The 12617-nt window shown below is 41.3% G+C and overlaps 1 protein-coding gene across 2 annotated transcripts; it reads left to right on the top strand.

Moving 5' to 3' along the window:
* Positions 1 to 684: 684 nt before the first annotated feature.
* Positions 685 to 12478, top strand: RB195_015694 (uncharacterized protein; the record flags this gene model as incomplete). 2 transcript variants are annotated; one of them, XM_064206530.1, is made up of 17 exons in its annotated part: positions 685 to 693; positions 1017 to 1136; positions 1194 to 1343; positions 1962 to 2051; positions 2572 to 2677; positions 2841 to 2952; positions 4615 to 4723; positions 5164 to 5286; positions 5462 to 5580; positions 5982 to 6103; positions 6606 to 6748; positions 7298 to 7359; positions 7667 to 7784; positions 9240 to 9330; positions 9391 to 9526; positions 12151 to 12222; positions 12286 to 12478. In XM_064206530.1, the coding sequence occupies 17 exons, from the start codon at positions 685 to 687 to the stop codon at positions 12476 to 12478; spliced, it is 1875 nt and encodes a 624-aa protein (XP_064062411.1). The 2 variants fall into 2 exon arrangements, with proteins under 2 accessions (XP_064062411.1, XP_064062410.1); XM_064206529.1 differs by lacking the exon at positions 1017 to 1136.
* Between the last annotated feature and the right edge of the window lie 139 nt (positions 12479 to 12617).

Here is a 12617-nt window from a genome sequence, read left to right as displayed (position 1 = left end):
TGACGATTGATTGGTGGCAGAGATATTTTTTTATTATAAAATCTTTTTCCCTTGTCATTTCTATCTGTTTAGTCGTAGAAACGTCGTCCGGGGGCTTCTGCAGACCAAGAGAAAAAGAAAAGGTCAAAATTGCTGTTGTTGTTAATGTTTAATCTCTAACAATACATTAGTCCCTGACAACACGTCAATCGTTACTCCTCAGGAAGAAAGGGCCTCCTAAAAGAAAACAGTCTACAGAAAAAAAATAGTAATAAAAATAGTCACCAGTGAAATCGTATGGTAGTTTCTAAAGATGAGCATATGTTTCTCAGTTTTAGAAACTTCTGTTGTACTCCTTCCAACCTATGTAGTTAAACATCTTTTCTAAGATGTTTCTAATAATTAAATCAATGGGTGGATAAGATTCAAAGAAATCTTATCCACCCACTGATTGAACTACAGAAGAAAATTGACGTCTTTACTGCAAGTTCTAAATTCGACTTAAACTTTATCAAATTCTCAGTATCAGTGGAAAAGGAGCGTTAAGGACTTTCTGTGCGGTTCAGATATTTAAAACATGTCATCGTATATCACAGCAACATGACAGGATATCACTAAAACATGATCGGATGCGGGAATGAGCCGCTACGTGTATGTCAATGATAACGCGCAGTCTTTGAGAAGCATTTCTGATTCATTTCAGCAATGCCGGTGGTGAGTTTCACTAAGAAATTTTCGTTATGAATATGTCAACATGTGGAAACGTTCTCCACCCGAGGCTAGATTTCCTACTGTGCGGTTTTTCCAAAGGTCTCTAATTAGGGTAAGATATAGAGAAGACGAGTACACGTTTCTTCACTCTTTTAGAACTTTTTTAGAATTTCCTAAACTACTAGTTAATTGTAGTTACCCTCCAGTCTTTGGCGCTTCTCTGTACAGTCAAAGATAATCGATGTGGAAAAATATAATGTTCACATGTCAATTACGGGGTTCACTGAAAAAAGGAAACTGCATAAAGTAAAAAGAAAAATTTCAAGTGCAATAAGTACGTGAGAAGAAAATTGGAGCGGTTTCTATACAATTGGTGTATTTACATAGCCCTAGCATGTAGCGTAGTGGGCTTGTTGCATTTGGTCACCACAACCAATGGAAGAATGGTAAGATCTTCTTTGATTATTATTGATTTTATCGCGACGCATACAGGAACAGTTTAGAGTGCGGAAAACCATGAACATCATTTTAATGTTTTGAAAGAACCTGTCACAACACAACAACTAGCAAAATTAGCTGGTGCGAAAAATCTGTTAGAAGTAACCAGCGACGCCGAGACGAGACCAGTTATCGGAGAAGTCAATACATATGAGGTGTGGTGACTCGTTTAAACATTTCTAACCTAGAAGCAAGTATAATTTCACAATGCTTGCTCTGTGCGGAGCGTTAGTTACGCATCGCAACGAAACATGTGTAGTGCGGAGTGGTGCGGTCTGGCGCGGTTTGTGGGGGTGCGGTGCGGTCTGGCGCGGTTTGTGGGGGTGCGGTGCGGTCTGGCGCGGTTTGTGGGGGTGCGGTGTGGTGCGGTCTGGCGCGGTTTGTGGGGGGTGCGGTGTGGTGCGGTCTGGCGCGGTTTGTGGGGGGTGCGGTGTGGTGCGGTCTGGCGCGGTTTGTGGAGGGTGCGGTGTGGTGCGGTCTGGCGCGGTTTGTGGGGGTGCGGTGTGCTGCTGAGTGTTGTGGTCTGTGTAGTGCGGAGTGGTGCGGTGTGCGTATGAGTGTGTTTGGTGTGCGTGTGGTGCGGCTTTCGTGTTGGTCAGGCGAAAAAAGAACAAAGTAATGTACAGTACTTGTTGCGGATGCATCGCGGTTTCTCGAGCAAACATGGATTGCGGGAACTGTGAAATTCATCAATTTTCCTCCAACATCGTCCGAAACACTTGCTCGCTGAAAGTGAGAATTTTGAAATGAGGAGCTAAAAACTGAATTTACAGGGAGTTTCGGTGGAGCGGAAAAGATATCTTCCTCACGCGAGGAACATCAGGGAAATTGCCAGTCTGAGAATCAACAAATCGCAGCATGAGGTTCGCTGGTGTTTCTACTGAATACACTTATTCTACTGCCCATTCCTTGAACCTGAAAAAAAAACAAGTGTACCACCAAAGTGACCTACCAGAGTAACCCGAGGCTTGGTGAAGTTGCGTATTAGGTTGCATTTGAGGTAGGACTATCGTTAGATCCATCAGAGCTCCCTGGATGAGTGGGGCTGGCGAAGACTAGACCGCAACCGCTATCTTTGCTGGGCCGTTTCGATCACAGTCGCTTACGAAACTTCACTAGGCTCAGGCTATTTTGTACTTTTTTTACCTCAATAACCTAGGAGAGGATGCGTTCTCCTTTCGATCAATTTTATCGTTTCTTCTTTGATGCAGCACCAAAGTCAACCTTACCATGTCATGCACCTTGTCTACCGTTACCATATCTACTCCATTTCTTTTGGAAAGCGAAGCTCTGTAACGAACATTGTTCCTTCTAACTAATTATGATCACATCCGGGACAGTGCCCTCATTATTATGTCAGACAGATTCAATCCTATTTTACAGTACTTCTATACCAATGTTATTGTGCACTTTGACTTAAAAGGAGCTCCGCCACGATTAGAATACTTTCTTGCGCTTTTGGAGTTCATCGCAAAAGGAGGAGCAACAGGTGAGCCTTTGTGATTTATAAAAACGTGAAAACAAATAAAGAACAGAAAGAGAAAGAGTATGTGCTAAAGTGGAGAAGAAGAAGAGCTAGAAAAAGCTAAGCTGGTTTTAATGGGAAGATCCTTTGATTTGATGACGAATGATGCTAAAAGAAATCCATCTAGGCGTACTTATTGAATGGGAGGATATGTTTCCCTGGAGTGGTAAACTAGAAAGCGTACGTAACACGAATGCGTACTCAAGGAAAGAAGTTCGGCAAATTCTAGGAAAAGCAAAGTAAGTGTAGTTCCGAGAAGATGTTTGACGGATTTAGTTCGGCAAAAACTTAATTTCTTCAAGAGAAAGGGACCTACATATCGATTTAGGTGCCATAAGGTAACGGTATGAGAACAACAGCTTCAGATAGTCGGTACAGGAGAATTCTGAGCTTGTACCCGAAATCTATGGGAAATAATCCTTACTCATTGCGGGAAAAGCGGCCGAATAAAATATAAGATAATTCAGCTCCAGAGATTCCAGTAGGACGAGATCGTTGAAATCCATTCTGTACCAAGTTTGTCAAGCTAAGTTCTTCCATAGTCCACACTCCATGCACCGTAATTCACGCCTAAGCAAGAGATTACGGTAAGATGAGGTCGTGGGGGAGGTGTGGCATTCACTTTCTGCCTCTCCTTAGGTTCAAATTTGTCAGACAGAGTGTTTTTCCGCAGTCTACAGTCAGTATGCATCGAAAGAGCCCAAATATGGGAATACGGTATGATGAGGTCGAGGTCGTTTTTCCGTCGCTCACACCGACACATTATAACTAAAGCTTGAACAACGGATTAGGGTAGGACAAGATCGCTAGAGTTCATTTTGTGCTTCTACGAAGTCCATCGAGCAAGTTGTTCTTCCGTACTCCACACACTACACATTATATTTCACGTCGAATCAAAGGCTTAAGGAAGGATAAGGTCCCAAGGATCTCTCTTGTGATGAACTACTTACAACCAATAAAAAATACTATGAGAGTACCAAGGACAACTGATGAATCCCACAGACAGCGATATCATCCCTGGGTTATTTTCGTCAATTGGGATGTATTTCCGCAGTTCACCTAGTACACATAATAACTCACTCCCAAATATGGTATATCACGGTAAGAAGAGGTCGCTGAACTTTACCTTGTGTCAAGTTCGTCGAGCAGGGAGCTTTACTCTACTCTACAAAGTGGACTCTACGACTGGCCCTAGGATCGGTTGAGAACCGCTTACTATTTTTTAAGAGTTTTCCACGGTAGTCGGTAAAGTCGTGGATGAAAATACATTGCAAGCAGCACACAGAAGAATAAATTATTTCTTAAGAAAACCCAAAAATTCAATGAAAAAAAAACAAAAATCGAACTCAGAGGGATCAGTTTACTTGAGAAACCACGTTTTCACGCCAGTATTGTGGATGGGATAAAAAATGAGGCAAAATCCACGATTTCCTCATTGTATCAGTTGATTTAGAAGCGGTTGCTATTGTTTCGAGCTAGTTTTGTTGTTTGCTTACGTCACTAAAGTAAAGAGTTGCTTGGTCGGGTGAACTGATCCCTATAAATGTTTCTTCTTATCTGATTCCTGGATTTAAGCAGAGTCCTTCCATTTTCTACCTATAATATTTACAAAGTACATACCTGAATCTACCTAGTACAGTATAAAAGCAAACCTTGAACTGAACACTGCCTTCAACCATGGGTTTCCATCCACGTAATGTGTGACCGGAGGCTAAAAATGCAAAATTACTCAGAGTGACCATCTGAGCATTTGTACCTTACGTTTTGTAGTCAGAGAGTAAACCAAGAAGCACTTCAACAGCAAATAAATATTTCATCCTTCCTTCTGTAGCAAAGAAAAAAAAATCAATTGACCAGGACGATGTAATGAAAATCAAAAACACACCATACTCGCATTTTAGGAGCCTTAAACTCGAAGTGATACCCCTCGTACAGACATTTGGGCACATGGAATGGATCTTAAAATACGAAAAATTCAGAAAATATCGTGAAAACGATGAATATCCTCAGGTGTGATCAGGATTTTTCTTGAATCGGAATTTGTAATTGTGATGGAATTGAGTTTTTTCAAATAATATTGAACTGATTCAAGAAAAGATTCGTTTAATAGATTTGCTAAATTTCTATAAAACAACTTAATACTTTTCTTGACTTCCGCCTACACAGTTCCATACGTCGAACTCGAAGGCCGAATTTTATCCAGAAACAATGCCTTTGTTTGCATCGATCGATCGCGAATTTTTCCAGCTGTATTATGCTCAGCGACGAAGTATGTATGTAAAACAGCGAACTGCGCGCGCTACAGTCGACGCGTCGCGGTCATCCACGCTTAAAATTTGAAGGCTGAGTATAAACGCGGCATTGAGTAAATATTTAAAGGTGGAAACATTTCCAATTTACAGAAGAGCTACGAATTATCTTTGAAATTTTATTGCTAAGAGGCTGTTTAGGTAATCTGCATCGGTGACGATGAGGCTGTAGACCTTGTGAAAACAGCGATCAGACAAGTTGTTCGCCTCCACAAACCTTTTGGCATAAAACGCTTCCATATTGGAGCTGATGAAGCATTTGAGGTTCGGCTACTCATTTCCTCCTGGGAATCTGCTCACTTCTTCATCTAACGAATCTTTGTGGGGGGAATTGCAATGAAACCAGGATCCTCATTTTTTTTTTCTAACACAAAACTCAGGTGTAAGGAACCACACCGTGTATTTTGTTCATTTCTCCATGTTTTCGCTCTTGATTCAGTTCGGGACTTGTAAGGCTTCCAAGGAGAAAGAAAAGAAATTAGGATCACGCGAGAAACTGGCGATCAGGCACCTGGCAAATATATCAGAATACACCAGGAATATTACCGGCGAAGCAACGTACGTAAGAACATTTTTAAAGTTCCGTGATAAAATTAAAGTGATTGGTTCGAAAAAACTACAAATAGGAACGAAACGCCAGAATTGTAAAAAACCTAATCAATAGTATAGCGAGGGGCATGCTACGCACATTATTGATTATTCAAATACAAACGATCACCGCATTTTTAAAAACCAAAAAACAAATTTTTCTGGATGTGTAGCTATTGCAATTTGTGAGGAGTTGCTAGAAAAAATTGCTAGAAAAGGTAAGAAGTTATGGAAACAAAAGAATAAAAGATGGAAATTAGACAGGAATTTATTCCAACTCTCAAAACTCTTGAATCTTGTAATGCTAAAGCATACGGTAATACGTATTTTCAGTAGAGCTCTATTTATATTGTTGTATGATTTTTTTCTAGTATTCTCGCCTGGCATGATATGTTGAGGAGCTTCATTGAAACTGGTGTAAAAATAGGAGAGCTCGGAAAACTCATACAGCCAGTGGTTTGGGATTATTCCGAATACGTACAAGGTGTTCAAGGTATGCAGGTGATAGTTGTCCTGAAAGTTCTGTGTTTAACATTTTCAGAATAAGAATACTAAGTTGAGTTACTTCTATTGAAAAAAAAGTAGTTTTTAACTGCTATGTAAATTGGAAATAAAGGCGGTCTCTAGTTTCATATTAGCGCTCTAAGTTGTCGTTTTTTTTTCGGCTTGAATTTTTGAGCTTGAAGAAATGGCTATTCATTTCTTTTAATGTTTTTTGCAAAACTTCATTCTCATTATGAATTTGCCTTGAATATAAATATCTTACGTGTTTGTGAATGTGTCCATGTTCACAGATAAAGAAATGCTCAAAACTATGTTTGTCCGAGCAACCGCGGCGCGCCTGCAGCATTTCGCCGACGTTCCTGCAGGGCGCTCACTCTCTCCGCTCTCCGCTCTGCTCCAATCGATAACGCGTGGCGCGTTTGTTCAGGCGAACATAAATGCAGGCTCTTCGAAGTCACTTTGTAAGTAAGTAGTGTAAGATTATTTTCCAGAGTACACGATAAGGGAACTCGTTCTCAATTTTGGGAAAATTTGGGCATCATCAGCATTTAAAGGAGCTGATTCACCCACCGCAATGTACAACAGATACGTACACTACGAAAAAAATAATGTTCAGTGGGTTCTTCAACAAAGGGTGAGTCGAGGGCACCTTTTTCACTTTTGGCTGCGAGGGTATGTATGTTTTGCTGATTCCAGCACTGATTCCAGTAGGAGAGGTTGAATGAGAGCTATCGATCATCTGAATAGATTTCACAAATTCTTGTTTTGGTCATTCATTTTATTCATCCATGTGAATTCATCTAACACTCTCAAATAAAAAATCGGCCCTACTAATATAGTATTATCAAAATCTAGAATATTAGCATTTTTGTAAGACCAAATTTGGTAAGATCTACGTTCATGACACATTCTTATTATTAACTCCATATCTGTTAACTTGCAAAAAAAAAAATGCAGAGTAAACAATAAAAAGAGTCGGCGCCTCTGACCATCTGAGCGACTGCAGTTTTTCAAATCGAGTGCAGTAGACGAAAAAAAGTGCGTGTGCCAGGAGGAGGAGGCGAACGAATGACTGCGGATGCGCTACGTCTTCATTACAAAAGCGCCGAATCCGATACAGAAGATTGTTCACTTCTTCGGTTGAGCGATCTCTTTAAAACCTTACTAACCTCATCTATTCCAGTCGTTTCGTCAACAATCAGAACCAGTTAACTTTGAAGGGATCATAATTACTGGATGGTCGAGGTAGGTGTCCTAACAATAATGAAAATAGCGCAACGAGGGCGAGTACCGTAACTTGGGGTGCTTATGCTATTTCTTTGGGTAAGGGGGCTTATATAACAGATATAGTAACAGGCTTAGAAACAAGAAGAAAATTTATTACAATAGGAAACAAGCGCGGTCTTCATTGCAGCTGTCAATCTGCTTCTCCTTACGTTTGCTTAATTTTAATTTTGCTTGATTTTCTTACTTTGATAATCATTTTAAAAAAGTGCCATTTCATTCATTTTTCAGCTTGCTATGATTGTAAATGTAAGTTTATTTACTTTAGATACGATCACATGGCCGGCTTATGCGAGATATGGCCGGTCTCCGTGCCATCGATGCTTCTCAACACGCAGATCGCACTCATTGGAGCCAATCCCGTCTACGCATTATTGAGAGGAGAGGTTATTTCTGAGAATTTGTTTGTAAAGAAAAACATCGTAGGTCAAACATTCTTGCGTTTGGGAGCCTTGATATACTGTCCATGCTTTCTATTAGTGGGCTTCCACATTTTTTGGGTGGATCCTTTGTTTGGCTTACGTTTCGGCTCTTTTGCCGCCTTCAGAGACTCGCATAGAGGTTGATTCGAACGATTTCACGTTTATCCTGCGTGCACGATGGGCCCCATATGAGAGTCTAATGGCTAGCTGCTTTGCTGACCCTGCTTACACTAAATGTAATCAGGAATTTGAGCTCTAGGCATTCGCGAGCTACACATCTTGTGCAGTTACACGGCGAAAATTACCCAGATATTGCAGAAAGGTGCTGTTGTCCAGTACACCGCCAAAGCGCAGCGCAAAAAGGTGAATTACCTAGAGGGAACGTGAAATATTTGGTAACCTCCTTTACCCAGAAATGTTGGACATTGTCGATCTTAGGTTTACGAGTGTTGAGGATATGAAACTCGTTGTTGAAGATATGAAACGGTGACAAATGGATAGATTCTGCGCGAGCTCTTGTTGTGGATCTAGAAGGTATGGACAGAAGTGTATTCACCGGCGACACGCTTCGATAAAGATGCAGGAAGCCACGTCCGGCAGTAATTTCAGCCACCGATTGAGTGATCCCGTCAATTGTCGTCATCGGTGATCCTACACAGCAATACACATTCGTTGGTACACCTGACAGCGGTGGCTGGACAACCGGCAGAGCGCTAGTTAGGGACAGCGTATGACGGTTTTGACGCGGCGCGGAACCCACAGCGGAAGCGTTAGACCGGGTAGTAGATTGTGGAACCCTGCGTCATCCCGTTTATCCTTCCGTAATCGTCGTAAAAAAAACAGCGTGCGAACCGCTACAGTTCCTACGAGCTGTGCTAGAACACACATCTATGTGCACGCACCTCAGCATCCTATTAATTGGTTTCACTTGAAGAGGGTCATGAGCAGACATCATATATCTTCTACCACTCGCATTTGATTGCGGTGAGTACATGGGTGGCGCGTTGCAACTGAAATCGACGTAAAAAAATCGGCGTCTTCTACGCTTTTTTTCAGAAGGATTAAGGAAAGATGAGCGGAACCAGACTGGGTTCCGGAATCTGCAGGTACCGTACCACGTTAAAATCGTGATACGCTGCCTTTAAGACGAATTTCAATTGATAAGTTCTTTCGTCCTTGCTACCTTGAACGATTATCGAAATTCTATGCCCTAACTGCAAGGTTATAGAGCACATGACGGTTGAACACAAGATCGTTCAAATTGAGGCTCCATCTGAGGCTTTGAATTTCTGGCCTCTTCCTTTGTGAAAGAGCCGAAACGCCAAGCAAATTAAGATCTCCCCCTAAGAACCTCGTTTCAACTCTAGTAGAGAACGCAAAAAATCTTGTCTTCTAAATTAGGCTATTTTTGTTTTTAAGGAGATCACTAATATGGCTGAACGACGCGCTCTCGAAATCATGAACTGTCCTGAAAATCGATTCTTCCAATTGGATACATGTGGTTTTCCAGGTTGTATTCAAATCCTAGAAGTTTGATCCGTCTTCGATGTGATAACTGCATTTATTATAGGCAAAATCATCTACGATATGTTCCAAGTGCAATTCCAAGATTCGGTTAAAAGCATAGAAAATGAATTGAAAACCAACTATAAGATTCAAGGATGGTTGTCACCGTACAATATTCGTCACAACATTTCACAAAATTGGTTGGTTCTAGAGATTTCATACACTCATGGTGTAGAAAAAATACTTAAATAATAATGTGGTGGGGCGGGTGGAGTGTAGTGGTTAGAGGTTCCGCTTCCTGCACGATCGATCAGAGGTTCGAATCCGCCCTAGTGCTCACCAAGCCTTTCATCCCTCCGGAGTCGATGAATTGGTACCAGATTTGTCTGCGAGGATAAAAACACTGACTTGACACATCGGCTAGCCACTGTAGGTTATTGTATGGGCCAGTTACACGTACGTGAACCTCAAACAATTCTGAATTGAAGTGAACGTGGGGGCGCATCTCAATCAGATTGATTAACGTCAGAAACTTTACTTTAACTTTAATAGTGTGGTCTGAAAGTCTTGCACCAAATCTCACACTTTTTCAATTGATTATAACTTTTTTGTTCATAAATATCAATCGAAAAAACAATGTCCATCATGATCCATTACGCATATCCAACGCTTCAGTAGACTACCAATTCCAATAGTCCACAAGTCTCCAGCAGGGAGTCGAAGAAGCACGAAATCTCATTTTTCAGCTGTTTCTGACCTTCCTCTCGTAGATGTAGCTTCAGTGTCCGAAATAAATGGAAGTCAGATGGAGCGAAGCTAGGAGAATAACCAAACTGCGGCAGAACTTCCCAACCAATAGACAATTTTCTGGCAGAAAAATTTTGCCACGTGAAGTCCGGCATTGTTATGAAGTAAATCAGCATGGCCAATTTTCTTCCAACAACACAGCAAAATCTTTTTTTGTCGTGCAATCCTTCTTTTGATCTTTTGTAGGTGGTTCGCCTCGCGGAAGCCAACTTTTCTGTTGTGTATGATTAACATACAACGCCAAACTCTCATCTCCTGTAATGATTTCGCGAAGAAAGTTCTGCCTGTGTAGGGACAGGAGTGAAGAATGACGTACAATCACTCTTGTCGCCACCTGCGAAGCACTCAATCCGTGAAGGACCCTAATTGATATCAATATTCTGTAACTCAAAGCTGGAAGATGTCTGACGAGTGTGGTGCGGCTGGATTTCGCGCGTCGTCGGCAGTTCACGTAAAGTGGAAATGGGTTTGCCTCTGAGACCATCACGCAAAGCTTCATCATTCCACACTCGGGCGACGAGAACGAGGTCAATGTTCGAAAGAAATATCTACTGACTCGAACCGTTGCAACAAACGGGCGATAATCCAGCGGGATACTACATTTCCCTTGAACGCATCACAGATATGAGTAGTGGCGTCAGATGCTTTGTGCCCTTGCAGGAATTCGTAATAGACGACGGTTCAAATCTAACTTCAGTTTAATAAAGTCGTAGTTGAATACCAGTGAAATCCAAAAATTTCAATTCGTAACCTCTAAAGTTCTGGATCGAAGAATAAATATTGATGCAAGACTTTCGCACCAATAGTGTTAAAAGTAGTTGACTAGCAGTAACCTACCTAACTAATACTAATAGTCAACTACCGAATAGTAGTTGACTCTACGGGAAATATAAAATCTTCGCACTTTGAAAGAATTTCTAGGCTTACGTTCACGAGTTCCATTTGCTTTGGTTGAGTTTGTCCTGCACCTAAATTACTGGATTCAAACGTGTTCTTAGTGTAAAAATTCCATCCAAAAATCCACTCTAATTGTACACCTGAAATCAACCTTGGAAGACTGCATCTAAGTATAAAGGATAAAGTGTCTGGCGTTAATCAGTCCGCCTAGGAGAAAGTAAAATTCGTAGTTGACCTGGGGCATTTTCGAACCATTGATAGTGGGGTCACAATCAAGCCCCTTACTAACTCTACCATATCCACCCCGGATCGAGTTCATGTGGAAGAAATTCAATTAGAAAAAGATTCAACAAGAGCGATGTTTAGCAGTTGGGTCGAAATTGAAGGCATCACCCCACGAATCTGAGGTGGTACTGATTTCAGGTGGAGTATTCGTATACGGGATATTAGATTATGGAGAGGGGTGGAACCGTCCAATTCTTCCTAATTGCCGTAAAAGGGCCCGGAGGATGCGGCGCGTGCACAAGGCTGGCGCGCTCTAATCGAACTCGTAGAAAATTACGCGCCGGATCGCTCCAAGCTGTATCGTTTGGGCCGTTTTTTACGGCAATTAGAAAGAAATGGACAGGATCACTCTTCTCTCCGTAATCTACGATCCTGGATACGAATGCTCCACCTGAAATCCGTACCACCTCAGATTCGTGGGGTGAGGCCTTCAAAGGATAAAACAATAATGTATCTAACGTTAATCATTCCCCACGGGATGCGTCAACGCGTTGACTACAATGCAGGATCGTTTGAGGCTTATGAAGCGCGTGTCTAGCCTATGCAGTGATCTATGAGAGATAGCGAATGAATCGAGCCAGTGTCTTTATCCTCCCAGACGAGTCTTATACCAATTTATCGACCCCAGAGGAATAAAAACCTTGGTTTGCACTAAGGCGGTTCTGAACCATACAGCGGTAGTGCAGTCATAGTGGAACCGTTTACCGACTGTGCCACTCTCGCCCATCACTACTAGCGTTATTCCAGCATAAGGCTCTGAAGAAAACGATTCGCCGAGCGTCTTATTGATGAGAATCTTAATTTTGATCTTGTTGTAATCTTAATTATAATTAAGGTATTTAAAAGAAATCAGTCAAGTTTTGTTGAACTACCAGGACCATCTATATAGAATCACCGAACGTCTCAAGTAATTTTTCTGTGCAATTTCTGGAGAAATAAAATCAAATGAGCGAATTGCAAATTTTCTTAGGAAGGAGATGAAAACACTGTTCTACGATAATACGGTGGACGAGTTTTTCTTCTCGAATGTCGATCCATATGTGGAAAAACTCAACCACTATTTCCAAAGTGCTCAGAAGCTGTTGAAGATTCGTGTTCAGAAACGAAGAAATTTTGTAATTGAACGGACTCAAACAGACAATCCGTACGTGAAAAACTCGTAAATTAGTACTGTGTCATTATTCTACCACCTTTTTCCTCAAATAATTCCTAAGTCAACTCGATACTTTGCTTTACATACGTAATTAACTTATGTAGCACCGACTAACTACTTACGTAGTTAAATTAACTTTTTATTCAATA

Source organism: Necator americanus, chromosome V (assembly GCF_031761385.1).
Source record: "Necator americanus strain Aroian chromosome V, whole genome shotgun sequence".
Lineage (NCBI taxonomy): Eukaryota > Metazoa > Nematoda > Chromadorea > Rhabditida > Ancylostomatidae > Necator > Necator americanus.
Note: the sequence above shows the minus strand (reverse complement) of the source record. Positions and strands in the feature narration are given on the sequence as shown.